The sequence below is a fragment of the Brassica napus genome, chromosome C8 (assembly GCF_020379485.1).
Source record: "Brassica napus cultivar Da-Ae chromosome C8, Da-Ae, whole genome shotgun sequence".
NCBI lineage: Eukaryota > Viridiplantae > Streptophyta > Magnoliopsida > Brassicales > Brassicaceae > Brassica > Brassica napus.
The window spans coordinates 41,435,075-41,457,774 of record NC_063451.1 but is presented as its reverse complement, the minus strand read 5'-3'; the positions used below and the strand labels follow the sequence as shown (position 1 = coordinate 41,457,774).

At 38.4% G+C, this 22,700-nt stretch overlaps 7 protein-coding genes across 12 annotated transcripts; 5 read left to right on the top strand and 2 right to left on the bottom strand.

Annotated features, from left to right (window-relative positions):
* The first annotated feature begins 1,407 nt into the window (after positions 1 to 1,407).
* Positions 1,408 to 5,930, top strand: LOC106441802. Its single transcript, XM_048766999.1, has 9 exons — positions 1,408 to 1,610; positions 1,710 to 1,948; positions 2,046 to 2,654; positions 2,720 to 3,311; positions 3,416 to 3,435; positions 3,484 to 4,071; positions 4,184 to 4,828; positions 4,982 to 5,140; positions 5,344 to 5,930. The coding sequence occupies exons 1-9, from the start codon at positions 1,408 to 1,410 to the stop codon at positions 5,928 to 5,930; spliced, it is 3,642 nt and encodes a 1,213-aa protein (XP_048622956.1).
* A 3,070-nt stretch (positions 5,931 to 9,000) lies between these two features.
* On the top strand, positions 9,001 to 9,709 carry LOC106345274. The gene has a single exon (XM_013784501.3). The coding sequence runs from the start codon at positions 9,077 to 9,079 to the stop codon at positions 9,413 to 9,415; it is 339 nt and encodes a 112-aa protein (XP_013639955.2). The 5' UTR covers positions 9,001 to 9,076; the 3' UTR covers positions 9,416 to 9,709.
* Positions 9,710 to 10,231: 522 nt separating this feature from the next.
* On the top strand, positions 10,232 to 11,814 carry LOC106368525. The gene has a single exon (XM_013808517.3). It carries the CDS (start codon positions 10,492 to 10,494, stop codon positions 11,626 to 11,628), a length of 1,137 nt encoding a protein of 378 aa, XP_013663971.2. The 5' UTR covers positions 10,232 to 10,491; the 3' UTR covers positions 11,629 to 11,814.
* Positions 11,815 to 13,620: 1,806 nt separating this feature from the next.
* On the bottom strand, positions 13,621 to 15,717 carry LOC111197734. Of its 6 annotated transcripts, none has more exons than XM_048764918.1 (7): positions 15,579 to 15,717; positions 15,432 to 15,471; positions 15,200 to 15,321; positions 14,972 to 15,111; positions 14,693 to 14,836; positions 14,188 to 14,543; positions 13,621 to 14,098 (listed from the first exon to the last, which is right to left on the bottom strand). In XM_048764918.1, exons 1-7 carry the CDS (start codon positions 15,652 to 15,654, stop codon positions 13,879 to 13,881), a joined length of 1,098 nt encoding a protein of 365 aa, XP_048620875.1. In that variant the 5' UTR covers positions 15,655 to 15,717; the 3' UTR covers positions 13,621 to 13,878. The 6 variants fall into 6 exon arrangements, with proteins under 6 accessions (XP_048620875.1, XP_013749435.1, XP_022564246.1 ...); XM_013893981.3 differs by having other exon boundaries at positions 14,188 to 14,546; positions 15,579 to 15,715; XM_022708525.2 differs by having other exon boundaries at positions 14,188 to 14,546; positions 15,196 to 15,321; positions 15,579 to 15,712.
* A 189-nt stretch (positions 15,718 to 15,906) lies between these two features.
* On the top strand, positions 15,907 to 18,617 carry LOC106451984 (dnaJ protein ERDJ3B-like). Its single transcript, XM_013893985.3, has 10 exons — positions 15,907 to 16,166; positions 16,267 to 16,415; positions 16,486 to 16,618; positions 16,935 to 17,049; positions 17,301 to 17,417; positions 17,501 to 17,587; positions 17,715 to 17,774; positions 17,860 to 17,937; positions 18,026 to 18,097; positions 18,188 to 18,617. Exons 1-10 carry the CDS (start codon positions 16,096 to 16,098, stop codon positions 18,344 to 18,346), a joined length of 1,041 nt encoding a protein of 346 aa, XP_013749439.2. The 5' UTR covers positions 15,907 to 16,095; the 3' UTR covers positions 18,347 to 18,617.
* Positions 18,618 to 19,008: 391 nt separating this feature from the next.
* On the top strand, positions 19,009 to 21,371 carry LOC106451985 (phospholipase A1 PLIP3, chloroplastic-like). Its single transcript, XM_013893986.3, has 4 exons — positions 19,009 to 19,746; positions 19,823 to 20,209; positions 20,288 to 20,767; positions 20,836 to 21,371. Exons 1-4 carry the CDS (start codon positions 19,231 to 19,233, stop codon positions 21,346 to 21,348), a joined length of 1,896 nt encoding a protein of 631 aa, XP_013749440.1. The 5' UTR covers positions 19,009 to 19,230; the 3' UTR covers positions 21,349 to 21,371.
* LOC106451986 (transmembrane protein 205) lies at positions 21,372 to 22,437 on the bottom strand. Its single transcript, XM_013893987.3, has 3 exons — positions 22,136 to 22,437; positions 21,825 to 22,044; positions 21,372 to 21,743 (listed from the first exon to the last, which is right to left on the bottom strand). Exons 1-3 carry the CDS (start codon positions 22,339 to 22,341, stop codon positions 21,528 to 21,530), a joined length of 642 nt encoding a protein of 213 aa, XP_013749441.1. The 5' UTR covers positions 22,342 to 22,437; the 3' UTR covers positions 21,372 to 21,527.
* Positions 22,438 to 22,700: the final 263 nt, after the last annotated feature.

Genomic DNA, 22,700 nt, shown 5'->3' with positions numbered 1-22,700 from the left:
TTTCATTCCTGATCTTCTTATCATTCTCTTCGTTTCAGGTGTGGATTTAGTGTCAAACCAGAATCAAAATACGCCTTTGCAAAGAAGCTGTTTGACATCTTTATCATGTAAGCAGAGATATGTACACAAGAGAATATCGGCTAAGAGAGTGAATATTGTAAACCTCTTGGTAGTGTTATATCTAATGTTTTGTTCTATGTGTAGCTAAAGATAAAAGCTCAGCAGAAACTAAAACACTACACAAGTGTCTACATCGAAGGAAGAAAATACCAGTTCTCAGGGACATTACTAATTTCAGTGAAACACATTTCAGTGAAGTTGATAATGCTCAAGAAGGTCTGTGTACAAGGACACCAAAAACTCCAAGTTATAAACGTAGACGTGTGCTCGGTAAGTCTATTTAATAAACCTAAAATTTTACATGATCTTATTTAATAATATACATGATTGCAGGTGTGTCTCTGAACTCAAACCAGTCTACAAAAACTACAGAGCAGAGAAGTTGTTTTACTGTTTTGTCATGTAAGAATGTATATGTATCTAAATCTAAACAAATGGTGTGAAAAATGAAGTACATGTTTCTAAACAAAAGAATGTTTTTGGTAGTGTTTTTTATAATTTTTTAAAAATTGTGTAGCTAAAGATCAGAGGTCAACAGAGACAAACACCACACATGTACCAAACAAGAGGAAGCAACGACAGAACAAAATAACAGTTGGATATGACATTCCCAATATAGACCAACTACACGATGATCATATTGAAGATGATCCAGAAGAAATGAATGATTGTGATGTTGATATTGAAGGTGATTTGTTTTCATATGTGTTTTAATAGTATTGATGTTACAGAATTTGTACCTCTTTGTCCTAACGTTTTTGTACCTATTTTCATTGTACAGGAATAATTGAGGAAATTGATGCTGACCTAGAGTTTGATGTTAGCTCACAAGAAACTACAGACTCTGAAAATGATGATCTCGGCCTAGATGTATCTAATGCAAACATAACATATCCATTTAGGCAGGAAGTCAAAAGAAAAACTAAACCTCTTAGAAAGAGTTCTATATGTAAATCAAGAGGTATATGATATATTCAATTTTCATGTGAATTTCTTTATGATTGTATTTGCTATAATATTAAAAGTATATTGTCGTTTTTAACATATGCAGATTATATAGATGAGGGTGATCCATCATACACATGTTCCCATTGTGGTGCTATTATGTGGTATGGAGAACGGATTAACAGGCGCAGGAATACACATACTCCTTCTTTTACTTTATGTTGTGGGCAAGGTCAAGTTGTGCTGCCCCTTCTAAAAGAACTACCAGAAGTACTGAAAAAATTAATGATGGGAGATGACAAGTTAAGCAAACATTTTCAGAAAAATCTCAGACCTTATTAAATGGTTCTTTCATTTACTTCGCTTGGAGGAAAAGTTGAAAGATCTGTGAAGAAAGGTGTTGGTCCAGATATGTTTCAGTTGCACGGAGAAAATTACCATCTACTTGGGAGTTTGAGACCACCAGAAGGTATGACAGCCAAATTTGGACAGCTATACATAACTGACACTGAAAATGAAATGAAAAACAGAGCCAATTGTTTGAGGTAACCATTGATGCTTTGAACAGTTTGTTATATTATGATATGCGACCTCTGATTTGTTCAGCATTCTAACATTTGGGTTTTTTTTGTTGTATTTTACAGCAAGAGTAGCATGAGTGTAAAAGTAAAAAAAGCTGATACTTTGAAGGAAGAAATCATTGAGGTTTTGATGAAGATGTTGAATGAAGTGAATCCCTATGTTAAGCAGTTTAGGTCTGCCAGAGAACGATTTGATACAAATCCTGAAGATGCATTTCACATGAGGATTATTAGTGATAGGCTCACTGATGGAAGAACCTATAACGCACCTATGGCATCTAAAGTGGCTGCATTAATTCCTGGCGATTTTAATCTTGATACGGATAAAAGAGATATAGTGCTTCAACAACATTCAGAAAAAGCTTATGAGAATTAATGAAATTCATGCATCCTATCTAGCACTCCAGTATCCTCTACTGTTCACATATGGAGAAGATGGTTTCAGGCTTGGGATTAAGAAAGGTGTTACTGAAGCTACCAAGAAACAGAAGAAAGCTACAATTAGTATGAGGCAATTCTTTGCATTTCGTCTTCACGAACGCAAGAATGAGTCGGGACATCTCCTTCATGCTCGACGTCTATTTCAACAGATTTTGGTTGATGCCTACACCACTATAGAGTCTAATCGTCTACGCTATCTTAAGTTGAATCAGTCGTCTTTGCGATCTGACAGTTTTGACTCTATTAAAGAGTCTGAAAATGCTGGGAGGACTAATATGAATGAACAAGGGACAGAATTTGTGTTGCCAGCTTCTTTCACTGGTGGTCCTAGATACATGAAGAACAATTATTTGGATGCTATGACCATTTGTAAGCATTTCGGATTTCCTGACCTTTTCATCACCTTTACGTGCAATCCTAAATGGCCAGAGCTCACCAGATTCCTTAAGACAAGAAACTTGAAGCCAGAAGACAGACCAGAAGTTATTTGTCGGATTTTCAAAATGAAACTTGAATTGTTGATGGATGATTTAACTAAAAAGCACATTCTTGGGAAGACAGTCTCATGTGAGTTAATGTTTATATATCTAATCTATTTAACTTTTCATACTTACTAATAATTTTTCTTACAGCTATGTACACAGTAGAGTTTCAGAAACGTGGTCTACCTCATGCACACATTCTTCTGTTCATGCATTCTGACTACAAGCTTCCCACCACAGATGACATAGACAAGATTATTTCTGCGGAAATCCCTGATAAATCAACAGAGCCTAATCTTTATGAAGTTGTTAAAGACATGATGATGCATGGACCATGTGGAGCTGCGAATATGAATTCTCCATGCATTGAGAATGGATTGTGTTCTAAGGGATATCCAAAACCATATGCTGAAAGGACTACCGTTAATAAAGATGGGTTTCCTGTATATAGAAGGCGTGAACAAGTGGAAAATTATGTCGAGAAGAGTGGTGTGAAATGTGATAATCAATGGGTTATTCCTTACAATAAGGAACTCTCTCTTCGTTACCGAGCTCACATAAATGTTGAATGGTGCAACCAAGCCGGCTCAATTAAATACTTATTTAAGTATATTAATAAAGGTCAAGATCGTGTCACTGTGGCTGTGGAACCTCCTGACCATGTTGTTACAAACCAATTGGGAAGTCTTGATGGAAGTGTGGAGAAAATAAAAGACGAATTCAAAGATTTTTTTGACTGCAGGTAGTAAACATGATTCCATTTCATTAAAGAAATACCCGAGTCAATATATATATAGATGTGAACAAATATATTGGGTGTGTTAACAATTTTTTTGTTTGTTGTAGATATGTTTCTGCCTGTGAAGGTGCCTAGAGAACTTTCGGTTTTCCAATTCATTATCGATCTACTGCAGTCGAGAAGCTTAGTTTTCATCTTCCTGGAAAACAACATGTTATATTCAGAGGTAAAGATAAGATGGAAGCCGTGGTTAGTCGTAAGCTCATTGAGAATACAATGTTCTTAGCATGGTTTGAGTTGTGTAAGATCGATTCACTTGCGAAAACCCTCACATATGCGCAAATACCGAACTTCTTTACTTACGATAAGAAGTTGAAGAAATTCAAAAGAAGGAAAAGAGGATTTAGTCTTGGCAGCATTAACTATGCTCCACGTAAACAAGAAGATTCATATTATCTCCGCGTGTTGTTGAACATTGTAAGAGGTCCTACCAGTTATGAGGATATAAAGACATTTGAAGGTGTTCTTTACGAGAGTTACAAAGAAGCATGTTGTGCACGTGGCTTATTAGACGATGATCACGAGTATATTGATGATTTGTTGAAGAGAAGTTATGATAGCTCTGCAAGTGATTTACGACAGTGTTTTGCTATGATGCTTAATAATGATAGTTTAGCATCACCAGAGAATGTTTGGGAACACACGTGGGAGTGTCTGTCGGAGGATATTGAATATAACCGGAGAATATATTTCAAAAGACCAGGTTATTCTTTACTGTGAAAAATTATATAAAATTTATGTAAATATATATATGGAGAGATTATTTATGTCTTAAGGTGGCAGAGATGTTTAACAGTTTCTGTTTCTTTTTCTAGGACTTGTGTTGAGTGATGAGGAGAAGCAAAACTATGCTTTACAAGAGATTGAAAAGCTTTTGAGACACAACGGGGATTCACTTGAGAGATTTACTAATATGCCAAAGGTTCCAAAATCAAGTATTAACGATTCAAATGTTCTTATACTGGATGAGCGTAGCTATTCGCGCGAAGTGTTGTTGGAAATCCTTGAGAGAGATGTTCCAAAGATGACAGATGAACAAAGGAGAATATTTGATGAGATTCTTGATGCTGTGACTAAAGGAACAGGAGGGAGTTTTTTTGTTTATGGATTTGGTGGAACTGGTAAAACTTTCCTTTGGAAATTACTATCAGCAGCTATTAGATCTAAAGGCGATATTGTTCTTAATGTTGCATCGAGTGGAATTGCTTCGTTGTTGTTACCTGGTGGTAGGACAGCTCATTCTAGATTTGGGATACCTCTAAATCCTGATGAGTTTTCATCATGTGTGCTTGCTCATGGAACAAATCAAGCTAATCTAGTAAAAGAAGCATCGCTCATTATATGGGATGAAGCACCTATGATGAACAAGCATTGTTTTGAAGCATTGGATAGAAGTCTGACTGATATTGTTGGGAAACACAGAAACAAACCTTTTGGTGGAAAAGTTATTGTTTTTGGAGGTGATTTTAGATAGGTTCTACCAATAATAAATGGAGGTGGTAGGGCAGACATTGTTTTGGCAACATTGAATTCTTCTTATCTATGGGAGCACTGTAAAGTTCTAAAACTCACAAAGAACAAGCGGTTGTTATCTGGTTGTTTGACAACTGAAGAGGCAAATGATCTTAAGGACTTCTCAGATTGGATATTAAAAGTGGGTGAAGGCAAACTCGCAGAGCCTAATGATGGCGAAGCTGAGATTGAAATCCCTCAAGAGTTTTTGATTACCAACTCTGAAGATCCTATAGACGCTATCAGCAAAGCCGTGTATGGTGATTATTTATCCTTACAAGAAAACAAAGATCCAAGATTCTTCCAAGAAAGAGCTATTCTGTCCTACCAATGAAGATGTTAATATGGTCAATGATTACATGTTGGATAAGCTTGATGGTAATTTTATAAATATTGCTATCGATTTATTAGCTGACTTATATTCATATTTGTGTACAAATCAAGTGTTTTCGTAATTTTGCAGGAGAAGAAAAGATATATACCAGCGCAGATAGTATTGATCCAATTGACAAAATTTCATTCAATGATGAAGCTCTAAGTCCTGATTTTCTCAACAAAATAAAGGTTTCTGGTTTGCCAAACCATAGTCTTAGGCTCAAGGTCGGATGTCCTGTTATGGTTTTAAGAAACATAAATCCTGCAGCTGAGTTAATGAATGGAACAAGACTACAGATCACTCAACTTATGGATTTTATGGTTAAAGCTAAGATCATTACTGGAGAGAAGGTCGGAAATACAGTATATATTCCTAGATTATTGATCACTCCATCAGACACAAGATTTCCTTTTAAAATGCGTAGAAGGCAATTGCCTTTGGCTGTGGCTTTCGCAATAACTATTAACAAAAGTCAAGGGCAATCACTATCTGAAGTTGGTTTATTTCTACCAAGACCTGTGTTTTCACATGGACAGCTATATGTGGCTGTTTCAAGGGTCACATCAAAGAAAGGACTGAAAATTCTGATTGTCGACAAAGATGGTAAAGCTAAACAGAAAACTACTAATGTTGTTTTCAAAGAGGTTTTTAATAACCTTGAAGAGTCTGAGTGATAAGGTATTCTCGCATTCTGATTATCTTTAAGTTTTTCTGCTGTTGTAGATATTTTAAAAATTTAACCCTCACAACTGTTTTTGAGGCATGCAGGTTCAGATGATGCATTGAAAATCGTTGGGATGTAAGGGTATCTCTTACTTGTGCGCAACCATAAAGAGATTTTTATATTTATATTGTTTATGTTCCTTTCATGATTCAGACAAGCATGATTGTTTTCTCTAAGCAAATTTGTTTAGTGTGTTTCTGAAGATGGTTGTTTTAGTTTGACAAATTAGAGTTTTTCTTTAACTGTTATACTTAGTGTTTTTCTTTAATTTAGATATTTACGAACGTCTTTGTTATTTATAACACATTCATTCACAAGAGCCCAGATATGCATCGTTATTCAATCAATCCTAAAGCCATATAATATTATCTAAGGCAATGGTTCAATCTTATTTCTAAATCTACATGCTACTACATTGCTTTCATCTAAGTTAAGATCATAGTTACTAACCGTGAGTTGTTGTCTGGATTCACTTGCTGAACGTGGGAGAGAAACTTCTTTCTTCATAGCTTCTGATCGTTTTTTCACCAACATATGTTCATTATAAAAAAAAACAATCGCTCAACACACTAGAAAAGTACACAATATAGTAATCTCTGCAACTTTGATAAATATGTAAATACAAAAATTAATAACTGCCCCTCCTTACTTCTTTTCAACTTACTTGGGCTCTGATCACGAAAATCACTTTCTTCCTTCTCCACTGCCTTGCCAAAGAAAAGGTTCTCTGTAGAAGCAACCTCACCAGACTCCTTTGATAGAACTTCCCGATCTATCAACTCCATTATAGGTCCAATAAACTTCTTCTATGTTTGACGGAATTATACATAAGCTGTTATGCCAATTCCAATAAATATACACACTTACAAACCAAATAAATAATTAACAAAAATGAGAAACACCTTTATATTGCTCATGAATGAACAATGGCAGATTCTTCAAGGCCCGCCAAGAGGTCAATTTGCAAACATTGAAATGAAATTTGACAAGAAACATCATCACCAAATTAATATACAGTTACCAAATTCTCTAATTAATTGAATAATTAACAAAAAATACTTACCAAAACACTCCGATAATCTCAAATCCTCTTCCATCTTCTCTGTTCGTATTCTCCTATGAAGCCCGTGTGTTAAGACATGAATTTTTATAAACTACTCTTCTATGAAATGTTTCTTAGCTTGACGCGTGCTCCCGTTCTACATAATGTAGATCGCCAACAATCAATCTCTAGAGCGAAATTTATCAAAACCTAAAGAACCTCTAAAATAGAAGCTTTATAGAAATAAAACAAAACCTTAAGATTCTCAAAAGGAAAAGCTTTAATAGTGATTAGGGGTGGTTACCGTTTTTCCCTTACGATCTGCACTCATATTCTTAGGTTTGATTTGGAATCAGAAGAACATGTCATCTGGATCTTATGTTTGTTTTGATCGAAAAATATTTTTTGATCAATTTTTTTCGGTGACAAAGAAAACTGTTCGTTTGTTCCCGGAAAAAAATTAACAGATACCTAATGAGTTTGTTTTGATAAAAACGTTTTTTTTTGGGCCCAATCCACATTTAAAACATCACAGCCCAAATCATAATCTAAATTACATTTTCATTGAAATTTTGATTAATATTTTGTTTATAAAAATGATCTAAAGAAATAAATTATTGAATGGTTAAATATATGAATCTTCTTTCTTTCTATAAAAACATTAATTTAATTTGAAATATAAAGACTTTGTTTACATAAATTCAATAAAATTGATAGCATATTATTATTTAAAAACTATTAACATTTTAATATTATATATGTGCTATGTAGCTTTTTGTAAACAAAAAATTGTACATTTACAATGGAAAACAAAAAAAAGTTATTAAAAAGAATACTAATACCGCGATACAATTCTCTAACATCGTGACACATCTAAAGTATATAATATTTACATGGAAAACAAAAATCATTCTTGCAGAAGCCAACATCCGCGCGGACGCGCGGATCCATCTCTAGTTATTATTACTAAAGACCAAGTCTAACCATGGTGGGAGACATTTTGACTTATAAAACCAAAAAAAGCAACATTAATGACCTTACTGAGCTGTGATTTCATGAGATCAATATATTCCCTTGTTGTGCTCGTCACTACACGTTTCTCACTCACATGCATGTACACACGTATTCGCGTAATATTGTTATTGTGTCAATATATAATAATATCAGTACCTCGTTTTAACAAATAATTCAGCTCTTACGGATTACAAGTTACAAACAACGTTAACCTAATTTTAAAAGTCTACGTCGCGTTATGGTATTGAAAACACATGCGGGCCTATAATCTTCCGGGAATTGCCTTCATTTCTATATCTTCGATCCCGGAATCATGTTTGCTTTATACCTCGGCCTAGACACCATCTGAAAGTGGGCTGAATGTTTTCATAATATGACCCATTTGTATGCATCATTTATTTACTGTAGCGTCTAACCATATACAAAGCATGAGCATGATTAATGGGGATATTTAGAGGGGGTGCTTAGCAAAAAAAATTAATATAATAATATGTGGGACTCACACAAAAACTAAGCACATGTGTTTATTGTGCTTAATTAAGCACCGGTGCTAGCACTGTTTCGCGGACCCCACTGATATGTGACGGTCCGCGATTGATTCGTTTTTTAATTTTTTTTTCTAAACCAGAAAAAAAAAAATAAAAAAATTTGGGATGCTAGGGTTAATGGTGGTCTGATAAGTTTTCAAAATAAAACACCAAAAAACTATATTAAAAGTATTTTGATGAAAAGCTTGTCTTCTTGATAATGAGTTTAACATTATTACGTAAAGTAGCCAAGAAACAATCATTACGAACATAATACATACTTACATGTCTTGGGAGGAAAAAAAACTATATATAGATATTTACATTACCTATTTTTTCCTTTTGTTTTCGTAAATTATAACCATCATTCAGAAAAGGAAAATGCGCCTGATGGATCGCACAGCCTCTCACTGCCCCCATTTATTAATTTGACTTGTCAATTAAAAACCATCCGATCTCATAACCCTTAACCGGTGCTTTTTCCATTTCGGACAAAGCTCCGGCGTAAGGAAAATGGACGGGTTCGGGTCTAATCCAAGGACACTCGCCGTTGACCAATGGATGGCGATAGTTAACGGTAAGGGTTACGGCGTTGGTGGAGCAACCCAGTTTCACCCGACCAAGTCCAGCACGTCAGATTTTAAGCTGTCTATCCCACCTCCGCCGGGAGCAGTTCAGACGACACGCACGAGTGCTCATGTTCCTGTCCCGTGGAGTTTCATCACCCCGGAAACGAAGAGAAAGAAGAGAATCGCGACGTACAAAGCTTACGCGATGGAAGATAAAGTTAAAACCACGGTTAAAAAAGGGTTTCACTGGATCAAGAACAGGTGCTCCCAGATTATACATTAATAACATTATTCTTTTTTGTTTGTATTATTTCCTGCGGATCGTGCATTGGGCTCTCTCGCCTGCGATAATCTTCGGCGACTCCTTTATTTGGTATAAAATGTAAGACACGCTGTTGTTGTTGTGCATGAGAATGATTAGTCGACAATGATTCAGGTCAAACAGGGTTCATGTTTGTGGCCCGAACAATTCTGTTTACATCATATTTAAGCCCCAATACTACTTAAATTAGCCCATTAAGTAAATGGGCATCTGAAATTGTATATTTTATTAACAAGGGACAAAGCATCTTCTACGCACGATCATTGCTTAGCACGTGAAGCCACGTCTTCTCTTTATTCACTTTACCCAAATAGCCTTTACCTGTTTACTCTTTTGCCCCGCTAGTTTCGTTAACTAGTTGATTATTTCCTTTATTAATTAAGGTGTGGGTTAAATACTTAAATCAGACTTGATTTGGTTCCTCTTTTCATTGAATGTTACTTGAGGATTGATCATTATTGTGCAAAACGTAAATGTTTTATCTTTCTCAAACAATAAATCGAGGTTATTTCAAAATGGGTAAACTAGTAAAATGACATTGTAGATTACAAAAACATCCGTAGATTCGTCTTCTTTATTTTATTGGATCAGCCTGCAGAATCCTAAGCAACAACAACCATACCATTACCTACATTATCAAATTCGTAGAAATAATTAATCACGTTAAATTAATAAAGTTTATTCCAGTAGATTTTATAACTTTTAATTCATGCAGACAACATGTCAGATGATTAAACGATTTTAAAAATGAATTTGTGCAAAAGATAGAGTACACTGTAATATACTCTTTTCTATAGGAGAATAGCATCGAATATTTATACAATTAAATAAAAATAAAAATAAAGTTTTCGAGAATCGCAAATTTAATTTATATAAAAAAGCGTCAATAAATACTAAGAATAAAAAGCAGCTTCATACATACATACACTGCATAGCATAGCATACCTGCTCCTCTCCTCCTCTCACCTCGCTTCTCGCGCTCTCTCAGAAAAATTAATTTTCTTGAGAAACAAGCCACTGTCACAATCCTAAGTACAATGGTTGTCGTCGAGAGTCTTGGCCACGGCGAGCAAGAAACCGTCGATTTCTCGGATACGCCGCGTTTCAGCGACGATCTCGGCTCCGGCTCCGCTTGCTCCACTCCCTTCGTCAGCGCTCCGTCCAGTCCCGGCCGCGATCCGCCGCCGGGCTATTTCTTCAGCGCGCCGTCGAGTCCCATTCACTTCTTCCTCCGCTCTGCCGCCGCCACGTCGGAGAAATCGAAGCTCGACTCGTCCTCCCCCGGCGACTTCGAGTTTGATTTCTCGTCGCGGCTGTCTTCGAGCAGCGGTTCTTTGGGCGGCGTGCCGATGACCTCCGCGGAGGAGCTTTTCTCCAACGGTCAGATCAAGCCGATGAAGCTCTCTTCCCACCTCCAGAGGCCTCAGTTCTTAGCGCCGCTTCTGGATCTTGAAGAAGAAGACGAGGAAGAGGGGAAGGCGGAGGGTAGGCGAGGGAGGGATCTGAAGCTGAGAAGCAGATCTGTTCACCGGAAAGCGAGATCTCTCTCTCCGCTACGAAACGCAGCGTATCAGTGGAACGAAGAGGAAGAGGTAGTCGTTGGAGAGAGCGAGGTGAAGGAGTGCATACGTAAGCTTCAGGAAGACTACGAGGACGAAACGAAGAGTAGTAACGAAAACGTGACGTCAGCCGAAACGACGCCGTCTTGCTCGGCTTCTTCCTCTCGATCGTCGTCTTACGGGAGGAACTCGAAGAAGTGGATATTCATCAAGGATCTGCTTCACCGGAGCAAAAGCGAAGGAAGAGGAAACGGCAAGGAGAAGTTCTGGTCCAACATCTCGTTCTCTCCTTCCACCTTCAAAGACAAGAAGCTCAAATCGGAAGCGGAGAACGCAGCCGTCGAGAACAAGAAGCAGAAACAGAAACAATCAGCGCCGGCGAAGAAGACTCCGGCCGCCGGAAAACCAACAAACGGAATAGCGAAACGGCGAGGGTCGCAGCCGTCGGCTCACGAGCTGCATTACACAACGAACAGAGCTCAGGCGGAGGAGATGAAGAAGAGGACGTACTTGCCGTACAGGCATGGGCTCTTTGGCTGTTTGGGGTTCAGTTCCAAAGGTTACAGTGCATTGAACGGTTTAGCCCGAAGCTTAAACCCGGTTTCATCCGGTTAAATTCTAGTTCAAGTCATTAATCAATTATTAGTATTGTTAAGCAAATGTTTTTTTATGTATAGGTTATGGATTCAGTAATCTTTTCAGTTATAAATAGTATATGTATAAGAAGATCATTACTATGTTTCTCTCTGTAGTTCTTGGAAATGATTTCAGAATCTAAGATTTTACAGTGGTGTTGTAATACTTTTGTGACTTTTATTATTCTTATGGCCAAGAAGTTAAGGTTAAGAAACAACAATGGTGGTGGGGTTTTTTCTATGTTAGTGCTCTGTGAGATCTGCAGAAGAGAGAAGAAAAATAAAATAAGATTGGGGCCATGAGTGAGTTGTTTGTTTTTTTGGAGTAACGTGTGTGTAGATTTTAAAAGAGAGAGAGCATCTTCATCATCTACATGATGACACATTTGTGGTTTGTCTTATTAAACATTTGGTGATTGAAACTGTATCTTTCAAGTCTTATCTTAATGCTCTTTTGCTAAATAATATATGATTTTGTAGTTAATATATCTACTCGTTCTTTTGGATTTTTGTTTGGATATTATCTTTAGACTTAAATAAAGTAAGCAATATACATCATCTCTTGTTGACAAGAACCCTACCGTGAGTAATAATGTATGAAGTTTTTGTCTTCATATTCACTTGATTAACACGAGATCTGCTTATCATACTTTTAGTTGCTCCCATATGATCTTGTTATTGAAAATTTAAAGTTCAGGTTACGACAAGACAATTTTTGCTCTTGTTGGGATAACAAAACAAAAAGACCTAAAATGAATTTGGAATACACATCAAAGTTGCTTTGTCTTGCAGAGTGCACAATAATGTTCTATGATTAATTGGATTTATGTCAAATCGTGAAGCTAATCTCCTTCTTATATGTGGTTACGGTGTATATTTTTGTAATGGCTTCCGGTTCTGCTCCAGAAAACATGGTTGCAGAAACTCCATATGCACCTAACAGTAATGATTTTTGTTCGGAAAGACGATTAAAAACGAGTTATCAAATAATGCAACGGTGTCGTTTTCTGCTGCCACTGCTGCGGCAATAGTTGTCGCTGAAATAGAACCGAATATTAAATGAGATTACGTGCACGTATAGCGACCTTAAGAACATCCACACCGCACATCACACAAAAACATATTTAGCTGTCTTTTATCTATCTGAAATATACGATCCAACCCACATGAGATTGTCTTCGTTTTGGGCCCTCTACAACTTCTCTGATTATTTGTTTGTGAGATTAGGAAAAGAAGGCCACGTGAGTTGTCGTAAGAGTCAGAAGAGTATTAAGAACAGAGGCAGGTCCATACCGTAACATGACCCACTCCTCTGAAAAGTTGAGAATCTCACTCCTTTCTCCTCCATAAAACTCCAATGATAGTAATTATTTGGGCCAGATTTACATTAAAGACAGTCATGTCATGGGACCTTAATGCTTTTTTTTTACGCATAGGAGATATTTTAGTTTTTGAAGAATCTTCAGTCCCATGTCATAGCATAATATTTATAATTCTCGTTCAAAAATAAACAGAAGATTAATCTAATTAATTGAGAGGAAACATATTTTGAAGGCCAAAAATACAAACAAGTTGCAGAAAGAGACGTGGGATGTGTCACTTCAATCAATCGTCAACAGCTTTCTATTAACTGTTACTGTTCACCTCATCACTTGGCTGTGCTGATCTGATCTTTGTCACTGTTTCTGTGTGGGAACTTTCTATTTCCAATAAACAAATCGTGTAAGCTGTAATTTATATATATATATTATATATAAATCATTTTCTATTACAAAAATGTCAAACGTTATTTATTTTCTTGATCGCAACTGATAATCTGATATCATAAATTTAAGAAAGAAATTGGGAAAAAGATGAGATCGTTTCTATTACAAAAATGTCAAACGTTATTTATTTTCTTTATCACAACTGATAATCTGATATCACATAAATTTAAGAAAAAGATGAGATCGTTTTTTCATGAAAATGTACAAGTTTCAATGGGCTTAACATTTATCAACGAGTCTAACAAAATTAGGCCCAAAGCAACTTTGCGCAGATCATAAACCCATAAAAAGACCATTAACGGGGTTCAAAAACTTCATCTCATCCTGTAATTTGTGATAGTTTCGTTACTGTCCCTAACTTTAAAAATTTATCACACTAACCCCAATTCAATTGATGATTTTGAAGTGTAGACTCGACAAATACGCAAAAGCGCCATTAGGCTTCTTGAGAACATTGCAAAGCTTTAGTTTCCTTCTTGATCCATTGGATGATTCTCCAGATGTACTACCGAGTGCACCAACATTTCCAAGTCTCTCACAAGAATCTGTCGCATCATTAGTTGCGTCTTCATATCTTCGAAAGAACTACTGATCCGCCTACCCATTTGCTCTTTAGAAGCTTCATTGGCTTCTGGTACAACCTCAGCCGTCCATTGAGAGTGATCTACGGTTGCTTCGTTTAGCCTGCAAAGAGAAGTTAACAAGATTGTAATGCAACAACAGCCTTCGAAGATTCTAAATCAAGAACCAAAAAACTTCAGTTTTCAACTTACTTTTTCAGTATAGAATTTGCTTCGTTCATGCTTCTAGCTCGAAACAAAACCTCAACACTGTCCTCTCTAACTCTAACAAGTCCTTCGAAAGAGCCAATGGACAAGCACCTCGAGTGTATCTCTGAATCAGTTGTTTCCGAGTTTAGATTACCAATCCTTATAACCAGAACCGAAGATAGATGGTTTGGGGGTGTATCGGAGATAGAAGAGCCAGTTGAGCTAGTTTCCTTTTCCTCCTGGGCCTTGGATTCGTGATCTGGAATTGGAGAGGATGACTCGGTTGGCTTGGAGAAGGAGTCCATAACATTTCTTGCTGGGGAAGAGGCATGTGCTTCCATTTTGCTCTTGCCATTAGTCTTCTGATAAGAACACGGACAGTTGAGAGCTTTCAATCATTCTTAAATCAAACAACATTTGCTGCTCAAATAAATGACAGTGTGGGTCTCTTAAACTTGAACACCGGTAATAAAAGTTTGAATAAATATTTAAAAACGTGATTCAATACCCAAGAAGCTTCAGGCTTTTCGGTCAACAACTTCGGCTTGGAAACTGATTCAGAAGCTTCAGTCTTTTCTGTCATCAACTTCGGCTTAGAAACTGAATCAGAAGCTTGTTCATGCTTCTTCTTCTTCTTCTTGCCTTTGGTTTTCTAGGCAAAAATAAAAAAACACATCTCAGTTAAATGAAATTATAATCTTTCACTGCTAACTAAAAGCACCAAGCTTTGATCATTCCAAGAATAAAGTGAATGTTTCAAACACTGAAGGAGATTATAAGCGGGTACCTGAGAAAGCTCTGGTTTCTCAACCTGGAACGTCTCTGGCTTCTTAGTTAACAGCTCCACGACCGCTTCCCGGTTCCGGTCTTTCTTCACAGAACCCAGCTCTGAGAAAAGATCATCCATATTTGTGTGAGCTTTCACTCCTGAAAAAAGTTCACAGAAGAAGACAGGCTCAAAAGTTTCATCCCTTTCCCCAAATCATATTAAGTTATGGTTAGCACGCGTACCTACCATCAGATTCCGAGGAATAGCACTGTGTGGAACTACAGTGAACTCCCCGGTGAAAAAGTTTGATTCTTTCTCCGTTTCCATTTGAACGCAAGCTAGACAGAGTCCAATCTCCACCGTTGAACCTATCAACAGAAAGAAACTCCGTTTTTTTTTTTGTAAGTCAAAATATCTTAAACCCCAAAACCAAAACCCTTAACGAACACAGAGATGAAAGATGTAATGAAAGCCTCACCTATCGAGTACAACACGCCTCGAAATCGCTACAATTTCACCTGTAAAACCCCCCTAATTAGCCATTTCGAGATAGTTTCATTTCCAGCGGATTCAAATATCTGAAAAAATATTGATATAAAAGTAGAGTAGTAACTTGCTAACGTACGGTTTCGGTTTAGAGAGGAGCTGTGTCTTCCGTGGAGCAAAGGTTTAAGAGAAGCTCTTACTCTCGCCGCAAACATCGTCGCCGGGAAGAAAGTGGGCAGAGGGAACAGAACACTAAAAAAAACGCCACATTGGGTTGTATTTACTGGGCCCACAGAGATATGGGCCATATTCATTGTAAATGGGCCTTGATCAGAAATTTCTTTCCAAACGACGTCGTAGTAATAAAATCGAAGAAAAAGAACAGTCAGCGATTCTGCCGTCATATATCCACGTGGCTAATATTAATTGGTTAAGTGTATCATAGACTTAGTCCTGATTGGTTAAGGGTAGCAATGTACACGTAACGCAACCACGTGGTTCGAATTCTAAATTGGTTTCGGAATCGTTCCTTCCGCGAAAGAGAAGAGAGATTCGAGTTTCCGATCGAAAGGAGATCGTCCTTCACTCTGCATTGAATCTCACCTTGGAGTAAAAAGCCTTGGGAGAGATCTGATTCTCCCCTAATTTCCATTTCTATGGCGATTCGTCGCTCGAAGCTATGCATCGCATTGTTCGCGCTCTCTTACGCCATCTGCGTCTTCGCCGGGTAAGCTCGACTTTAGTGCATTGTATTGCGTAGCGTTTTGTTATGCATTGGCGATCTGCGAGTCATTGAAAAACTCTTATCGGTGTGGGATTGGATTCAGGAAGAGCTACTACGATGTGTTGCAAGTGCCGAAAGGTGCGTCTGATGAACAGATTAAGAGAGCTTACAGGAAACTCGCTTTGAAGTATCATCCCGATAAGAATCAAGGCAACGAAGAAGCCACTCGCAAATTCGCCGAGATCAACAACGGTCCGTGCACCCCCTGATTGATAACTCTTTGTAATTGACTTAATTGGTGTCTGTGTTGATGTTATAACAGCTTATGAAGTGCTCTCGGATGAGGAGAAGAGGGAGGTGTATAACAGATATGGTGAAGAAGGGCTCAAACAGCATGCTGCTAATGGTGGACGTGGAGGTGGAGGAGGCATGAATATGCAGGACATCTTTAGCCAGTGAGCTTTTCTTTTCTATTTTTCTCTTTTGATTTCTACAGTCTCTAATGAAACTAAAGACCAATGCAAAATATAAATTTTATCCGAGTTTAATTGGAATCAAGATTATATGAATCATGGGACATGAACTAGTGGGGTTTAGGAGATTATTATGCCCTGAAAGCTTCAATCTTAGGGCTATGTATGGATATTGGCTACCAATGAATTTTGGAAATTTTTAAGGGTCTTGACTGTTGTGTGAATAGATTCTAAAATTTGATAATGTTGTAGATTTGTGTTAAAATGTAACTGATTGCTCATGTGCTCTGCGTATTAGGTTTTTTGGTGGTGGTGGCTCGATGGAGGAAGAAGAGAAGGTTGTCAAGGGTGATGACGTGATTGTGGAACTTGAGGCCACTCTAGAAGATTTATACATGGGAGGCTCTATGAAGGTATGTTAAGTTCCCTGTCGAGATCCTACTATCATCACTTTGTCTTTATACATTGATTGGAACTCGTATGGAAGTTATTACTTTTATTCAAATATTCTTAGGCTTCATTACTTTAATCAGTGAACAGGATTTCATTGTGTCATTCCGAGATTCTTTGGTTAGAGTAGGTCGGCTCTAAGACAAATGCACATGAAATGACCTGCCTTTAACTTTCGGTTTATTAATGAGGATGTCCCACGTTAAACTATCAGGTATGGAGGGAAAAGAATGTAATAAAACCAGCTCCTGGAAAGAGAAATTGCAACTGCAGGGATGAGGTTTATCACAGGCAAATTGGTCCTGGAATGTTCCAACAGATGACAGAGCAGGTAAGGTTTCAAGTCTCTCTCAATCTATCCTCTTGAGTCCAATATCAAGCCCACCTGTCTAAAACATATCTGGTTCCTGTCAGGTCTGTGATAAATGCCCAAATGTTAAGTTCGAACGCGAAGGATACTTTGTCACAGTTGATATCGAGAAAGGGATGAAAGACGGAGAAGTAAGTCTCTAAACTCTACTTTATATCCTTATGTTTAGATGTTACCTATCACTGTGAGCTCTGAAACTCACTGTGAGCTCTGAAACTCACTGTGAGCTTATCAATCTCTCTCTCTCTCGCATTTCAGGAAGTGTCTTTCTACGAAGATGGTGAACCCATTCTCGACGGTGACCCTGGTGACCTTAAGGTTAGCCTCTTCCCTAATTTTCCCGGATCCTTGATTTCATTTATGTTCAAGATTAGAGAACTAACCGTTCCTGTCTATTTGGCAGTTCCGAATCAAAACAGCACCACATGCCCGGTTCAGGAGAGATGGCAACGATCTACACATGAACGTCAACATTACACTGGTAAACAAATTCCACAGAGATCTTTTCTCTGTCATAAACCAACAACTTATCTGTTTACTGATTCAACTTAAAAATAAACACCATTCAGGTTGAGGCGCTAGTTGGTTTTGAGAAATCATTCAAACACTTGGATGAGCACGAAGTTGACATCAGTTCGAAGGTAACACTAACATTCTCTACGATATCACTCGAGTTTGATCTTTATGATCTAATGACTAATTCTGGATTGAATATTATCTGCGTGAAACAGGGAATTACAAAGCCCAAGGAAGTGAAGAAGTTTAAAGGAGAAGGGATGCCACTACACTATAGCACAAAGAAAGGCAGCCTATTTGTCACATTTGAGGTCTTGTTTCCTTCTTCTCTCACCGAGGATCAGAAGAAGAAGATTAAAGAAGTCTTGGCTTAGTACTCTTCTCTTTAGAAGTTTGGGGGTTTAAAAGAGAACTTGTGGTGGTCCTTGAGATGTAACATGGCTAGGTTTTAATATAGTAAAAAGAAAGGAAGACAAAGAAGAAGGTGACAAAAGCCAATAGGAGGTTTTGATGGAATTTGTCTTTTGCTTTTGTTGATCAAATGAGTGCATAATTATGCTTTTTTACTCCTGTGAATTCTATTTCCAGTAGCCTTCTTTTGTGGGTTAGTTATCACTGAATCAATCAAAAATATTATTAAGATTACGGAAAAGTCTTGACAATATGTTGAAGCTCTTTGGACTAAAAAGTAATAACTTTATATCGATTTTGAACCAACAAAAGAACAAAATAAATTATATCGACTTTTATTAATTAGGCAACAAATTTAGGTTATAGTTGGGATTGAAAGCCCAACAAGATATACAGCACCTAATTTATTCCAAGAAACGTGGGAGGGTCAGGTTCTTTAGACACTTCTTCACCTTCCATGTGTCCCCAGATACCGCTCCACCCAGAAAGATCCTAACCGTTTAATATTAATATTATTTTCCTAACGTAAATGCAAACTTAAATGAAAATAATACCTTCAAAATAAATAAGGTCAGGGAAATTGTTATCCTAAGTAAGAGGTTTATGCACCAATAAGGAGAGTTTAAAGTTCGTTCACCTGCCTTCCTACACAACATAAATGTGTGTATGTATATATATACATAGTTGAGAGACATCTCTGTCAAAAAGAAAGATTGATCGGAGAAGAGACCAAAAACGAGGAGACATTCATTCAAACTTGCACGCCAACGCCGGAAATTTCGCCAACTCGTATACGTATACACGTATATATCTGCAGGCCTTCAACATAAACCATAAATCAAACGACATGGACTCTGGCGTTTTCTTAAAAATGTCGGTGCAATGCGTATCTCCGAAGATTCCGGTGGGGCCGTCGATGATACGTGCGATCGGAGGCTCTGTCGAGGAGAGACCAACGACCGGATCTATGCGGCCGAAGAAAACGACGCCGCGTCGTCCCCTTGAGTTTCTTCGGATCGGTGGTGGGAAGGGAAGGAAGGAAACGGTGGGAGACGACGCCGTTTTGTTGGAGAGAGAGGAGGAGCGAAACGGAAACTGGGTTTTGAAGATTCTGGAGGTTGGGTCTATCTGGAAAGGGAAGCGGCAGCGATCTGGAGGCGGTGATGGAGAAGATGAGGAGGAAGGCTCGAAGAAGGACGAGTCATGCGATCTCTGCAGGATCGATGAGGAAGAGGAGGAGGAGATGGTGTTTGATCGAGAAAACTTCTCGAAGATGCTCATGAAAATTCCTTTGGATGATGCACAGATGTTCGCGAAGCTATCCTATCTGGGAAACTTGGCTTATTCAATCCCCAACATCAAGGTTAAAGAAGACCTTTTACAGATCCAAACAAAACTTCACTTTTCTTCTGTGTTTCTGATTCTTTGTTTTTTTACAGCCTGAGAATCTGTTGAAATATCAGAAACTGAGATTCGTGACTTCCTCGATCGAGAAGAGATCGAGTCTTGACCAACAAGATGGGAATAACAATGAGGAGGAGGAGGAGGGGGAGGAGAAGAAGCTTATCAATCCAGCTGCTGCTTACAGGATAGCTGCTTCTGCGGCTTCTCGTCTCTTCTCCCATTCGAAATCTGTGCTTCCTTTTGGACTTCGAGAGAACGAAGCTTCTCTGATGGCCACCGCTGATTCCGTTACAGCCGTCGTGGCAGCCGAAGAGGAGGTTAAGCAGGCGGTGGCCGATGATCTCATGTCCAACCATTCACCGCCTTGCGAGTGGTTCGTATGCGACGATGACAAAACTGGCACCAGGTTCTTCTTTATTCAGGTAGTTTACTCTTTAATGGTGTCTGAGATTTTGCCAAAAGACAAGCTTAAGAACGTTCACTCTTTATCTTTTTAACAGGGATCAGATTCCTTGGCATCATGGCAAGCTAACCTTCTCTTCGAGCCAGTCCCATTCGAGGACTTTGACGTGCCTGTCCACAGAGGCATATACGAAGCTGCGAAAGGAATCTACAACCAGATGTTACCCGAAGTTCACGCCCACCTCAACTCCCGTGGCAAGAACCGTGCTTTTCTTCGGTTCAGCGGACACTCTCTAGGAGGAAGCTTGTCGCTGTTGGTGAACCTGATGCTTCTGATCCGAGGTCAAGTCCCGGCTTCTTCTCTGCTTCCGGTGATCACATTTGGTTCACCTTGCATCATGTGCGGAGGCGACATGCTTCTTGAGAAACTCGGGTTGCCTAAGAGTCATCTTCTTGGAATCTCTATGCATAGAGATATTGTTCCTCGAGCATTCTCTTGCAGTTACCCTAACCGAGCCGCAAAGCTTCTCAAGGCGTTGAATAGAAACTTCCGGAACCATCCTTGTCTGAATAACCAGGTAATCTCAAAGACTATCTTAACTTGTTTTGATGCAGATCGTTGCTTAGTCTCTGTCTTTTTCTGCAGAATCTATTGTATTCTCCAATGGGAAAGCTTCTAATCTTACAACCATCAGAAAGATTCTCTCCCCCACACCCTCTCCTTCCACCAGGAAGTGGTCTCTATGCCTTAACATCTAAGAACACCGATGAAACAGATAAAGGACTAAGGGCAGCAAAGACAGCGTTCTTTAACTCACCGCACCCTCTAGAGATTCTTAGCGACCGTCGCTCTTACGGGTCTGAAGGAAAAATCAAAAGAAACCATGACATGAGCTCTTACCTCAAAGCTTTGAGGCACGTGATCCGCAAGGAGCTGAAGCAGATAAAGGCAGAGCGGGATCAATGGCGGGCCAAGTTCTTAATCGTAAACATTATATGTACTGGGAGAGATTCCTTGAAACTCATAGCTAGATTCGTCGCATCAAGGAGTAGTCAACTAGTGATCATCTTCTTTCTCCCAATTAGATTGTTAACTATGAGTGTCTATGGTTTAGTACTCCACCATTCACACGAACACTTTTTTAGTTTCTTTAAGTAAAACTTAGGCATGTTATTCTCTAATAGCATTCACACATCAATTATTTCAGAGAAAAAAAAATCATTATAACAAACTGTTTCATGATTTCACTGCCGGGTATGATAATCTTACAAAGCAAGAGATATATATTTTATTCATGAAGGGTGACATAAAAAGCTCAGACCTTTGTGAAAAGAAACTTAGAGATCCAACTTCCCAGCAAGGTACCAAGAATGCATGGCAAGGCTCCCAAAAGAAAAGATGTTAGCTAGAGACGACAAGCCGTGAATCATACCAAACTTCTTGTTCATGGCAGCTAGCTTAGGGATAGTCTTAGCCTTCTCCCTGTTCTTGGACCAACCAACTTCATCTCCAATGTTGTTCTCTCTCTCTACTTTGTGCCTTTGCTTCATCATCTACACACACCAAAAGTAAAAGAAAGACCATTTAATACACAGGAGAACCTTGTACGCGTTGTTGAAATGTGTACAACTTACATCGATGGTCATGGGAGTGAAGACGAGCAAATTGGTGAGATTGAAAGCAAAAGCGGAGACGAGGAACCCAAGCTGATACTTCTCCGCGGTAGAAGATGACTTCCATGGATGCAAGTAACCAAACGCAGAGAGTGAAATGGCGCAGCAAGAACCAACGAGAGTGAAATAAGCTGGAAACATCTTGCTTTGAAGGTTACCGAACTGATGCCTCGGTAAGTTCCTAATCAAATCAAAATCACACATAAACCCTAATTTGACCAATTCGAAGATGATCGAGAGAGATTGAGAGAGTTGGTGATCGACTCGATTACTTGAACATGATGATTCCGCCGATGAAGGTAGCCCAGAGAGCAGCTCCCCAAGCTGTAGCGAAGCTGAGTAGATGAGCTAGCTTCACGAATATCAAAACCTTCGCTGGATTCTCGCCCTTCGACAGAGATCCGAATGTCTCCGGTGAGAATATAACTCCGGCGGCTAAAAACGCTACCGCTGCTAGAAACCTCGTCAGCCAACCCATCGCCGATGATGATGGTTTCCGATCACTCTTCTCCAAAGATGAAATTGTTGTAGCTGAGAGTAAAGTCCCTTCTTACAAGTTACAAGATACAAGACGCGACACGTTTTGTTCACGTCGAAGCTGGGTAGGTAGCTATCGCATTTACGAGATTACCCCTAACTACTAGACCATGATTAATCCGGAGTTCTTAGACTGGAGTTCTTATCGGAAGTTAAGAAACTGTTTCTTAATTTTTAACTAAAAAAAAACTAAGAATCGGTTTTAAAGTCTTTATTTAAGAACCGATTCATAGTTTTTTTTATTTAAAAATTAATAAACAGTTTCTTAATTTTCGCTAAGAACCGTAACGCCGATCGTGG

What these genes read in the sequence shown, in the direction of transcription:
- LOC106441802 (XM_048766999.1), top strand. Translation starts at nt 1,408, where the DNA reads ATGGTTCTTTCATTTACTTCGCTTGGAGGAAAAGTTGAAAGATCTGTG. An exon ending in AACAGAGCCAATTGTTTGAG is followed by an intron (nt 1,611 to 1,709) that starts GTAACCATTGAT and finishes TGTATTTTACAG; the next exon opens with CAAGAGTAGCATGAGTGTAA. An exon ending in AATATATTTCAAAAGACCAG is followed by an intron (nt 4,072 to 4,183) that starts GTTATTCTTTAC and finishes TTCTTTTTCTAG; the next exon opens with GACTTGTGTTGAGTGATGAG.
- LOC106345274 (XM_013784501.3), top strand. Translation starts at nt 9,077, where the DNA reads ATGGACGGGTTCGGGTCTAATCCAAGGACACTCGCCGTTGACCAATGG.
- LOC106368525 (XM_013808517.3), top strand. Translation starts at nt 10,492, where the DNA reads ATGGTTGTCGTCGAGAGTCTTGGCCACGGCGAGCAAGAAACCGTCGAT.
- LOC111197734 (XM_022708523.2), bottom strand. Translation starts at nt 15,654, where the DNA reads ATGTTTGCGGCGAGAGTAAGAGCTTCTCTTAAACCTTTGCTCCACGGA. An exon ending in AGGCGTGTTGTACTCGATAG is followed by an intron (nt 15,322 to 15,431) that starts GTGAGGCTTTCA and finishes TTCTGTTGATAG; the next exon opens with GTTCAACGGTGGAGATTGGA. An exon ending in AGAAACCAGAGCTTTCTCAG is followed by an intron (nt 14,837 to 14,971) that starts GTACCCGCTTAT and finishes ATTTTTGCCTAG; the next exon opens with AAAACCAAAGGCAAGAAGAA.
- LOC106451984 (XM_013893985.3), top strand. Translation starts at nt 16,096, where the DNA reads ATGGCGATTCGTCGCTCGAAGCTATGCATCGCATTGTTCGCGCTCTCT. An exon ending in ATGCAGGACATCTTTAGCCA is followed by an intron (nt 16,619 to 16,934) that starts GTGAGCTTTTCT and finishes TCTGCGTATTAG; the next exon opens with GTTTTTTGGTGGTGGTGGCT. An exon ending in TGAACGTCAACATTACACTG is followed by an intron (nt 17,938 to 18,025) that starts GTAAACAAATTC and finishes AACACCATTCAG; the next exon opens with GTTGAGGCGCTAGTTGGTTT.
- LOC106451985 (XM_013893986.3), top strand. Translation starts at nt 19,231, where the DNA reads ATGGACTCTGGCGTTTTCTTAAAAATGTCGGTGCAATGCGTATCTCCG. An exon ending in ATTCAATCCCCAACATCAAG is followed by an intron (nt 19,747 to 19,822) that starts GTTAAAGAAGAC and finishes GTTTTTTTACAG; the next exon opens with CCTGAGAATCTGTTGAAATA. An exon ending in ATCCTTGTCTGAATAACCAG is followed by an intron (nt 20,768 to 20,835) that starts GTAATCTCAAAG and finishes CTTTTTCTGCAG; the next exon opens with AATCTATTGTATTCTCCAAT.
- LOC106451986 (XM_013893987.3), bottom strand. Translation starts at nt 22,341, where the DNA reads ATGGGTTGGCTGACGAGGTTTCTAGCAGCGGTAGCGTTTTTAGCCGCC. An exon ending in GGCGGAATCATCATGTTCAA is followed by an intron (nt 22,045 to 22,135) that starts GTAATCGAGTCG and finishes TGATTTGATTAG; the next exon opens with GAACTTACCGAGGCATCAGT. An exon ending in TCACTCCCATGACCATCGAT is followed by an intron (nt 21,744 to 21,824) that starts GTAAGTTGTACA and finishes TGGTGTGTGTAG; the next exon opens with ATGATGAAGCAAAGGCACAA.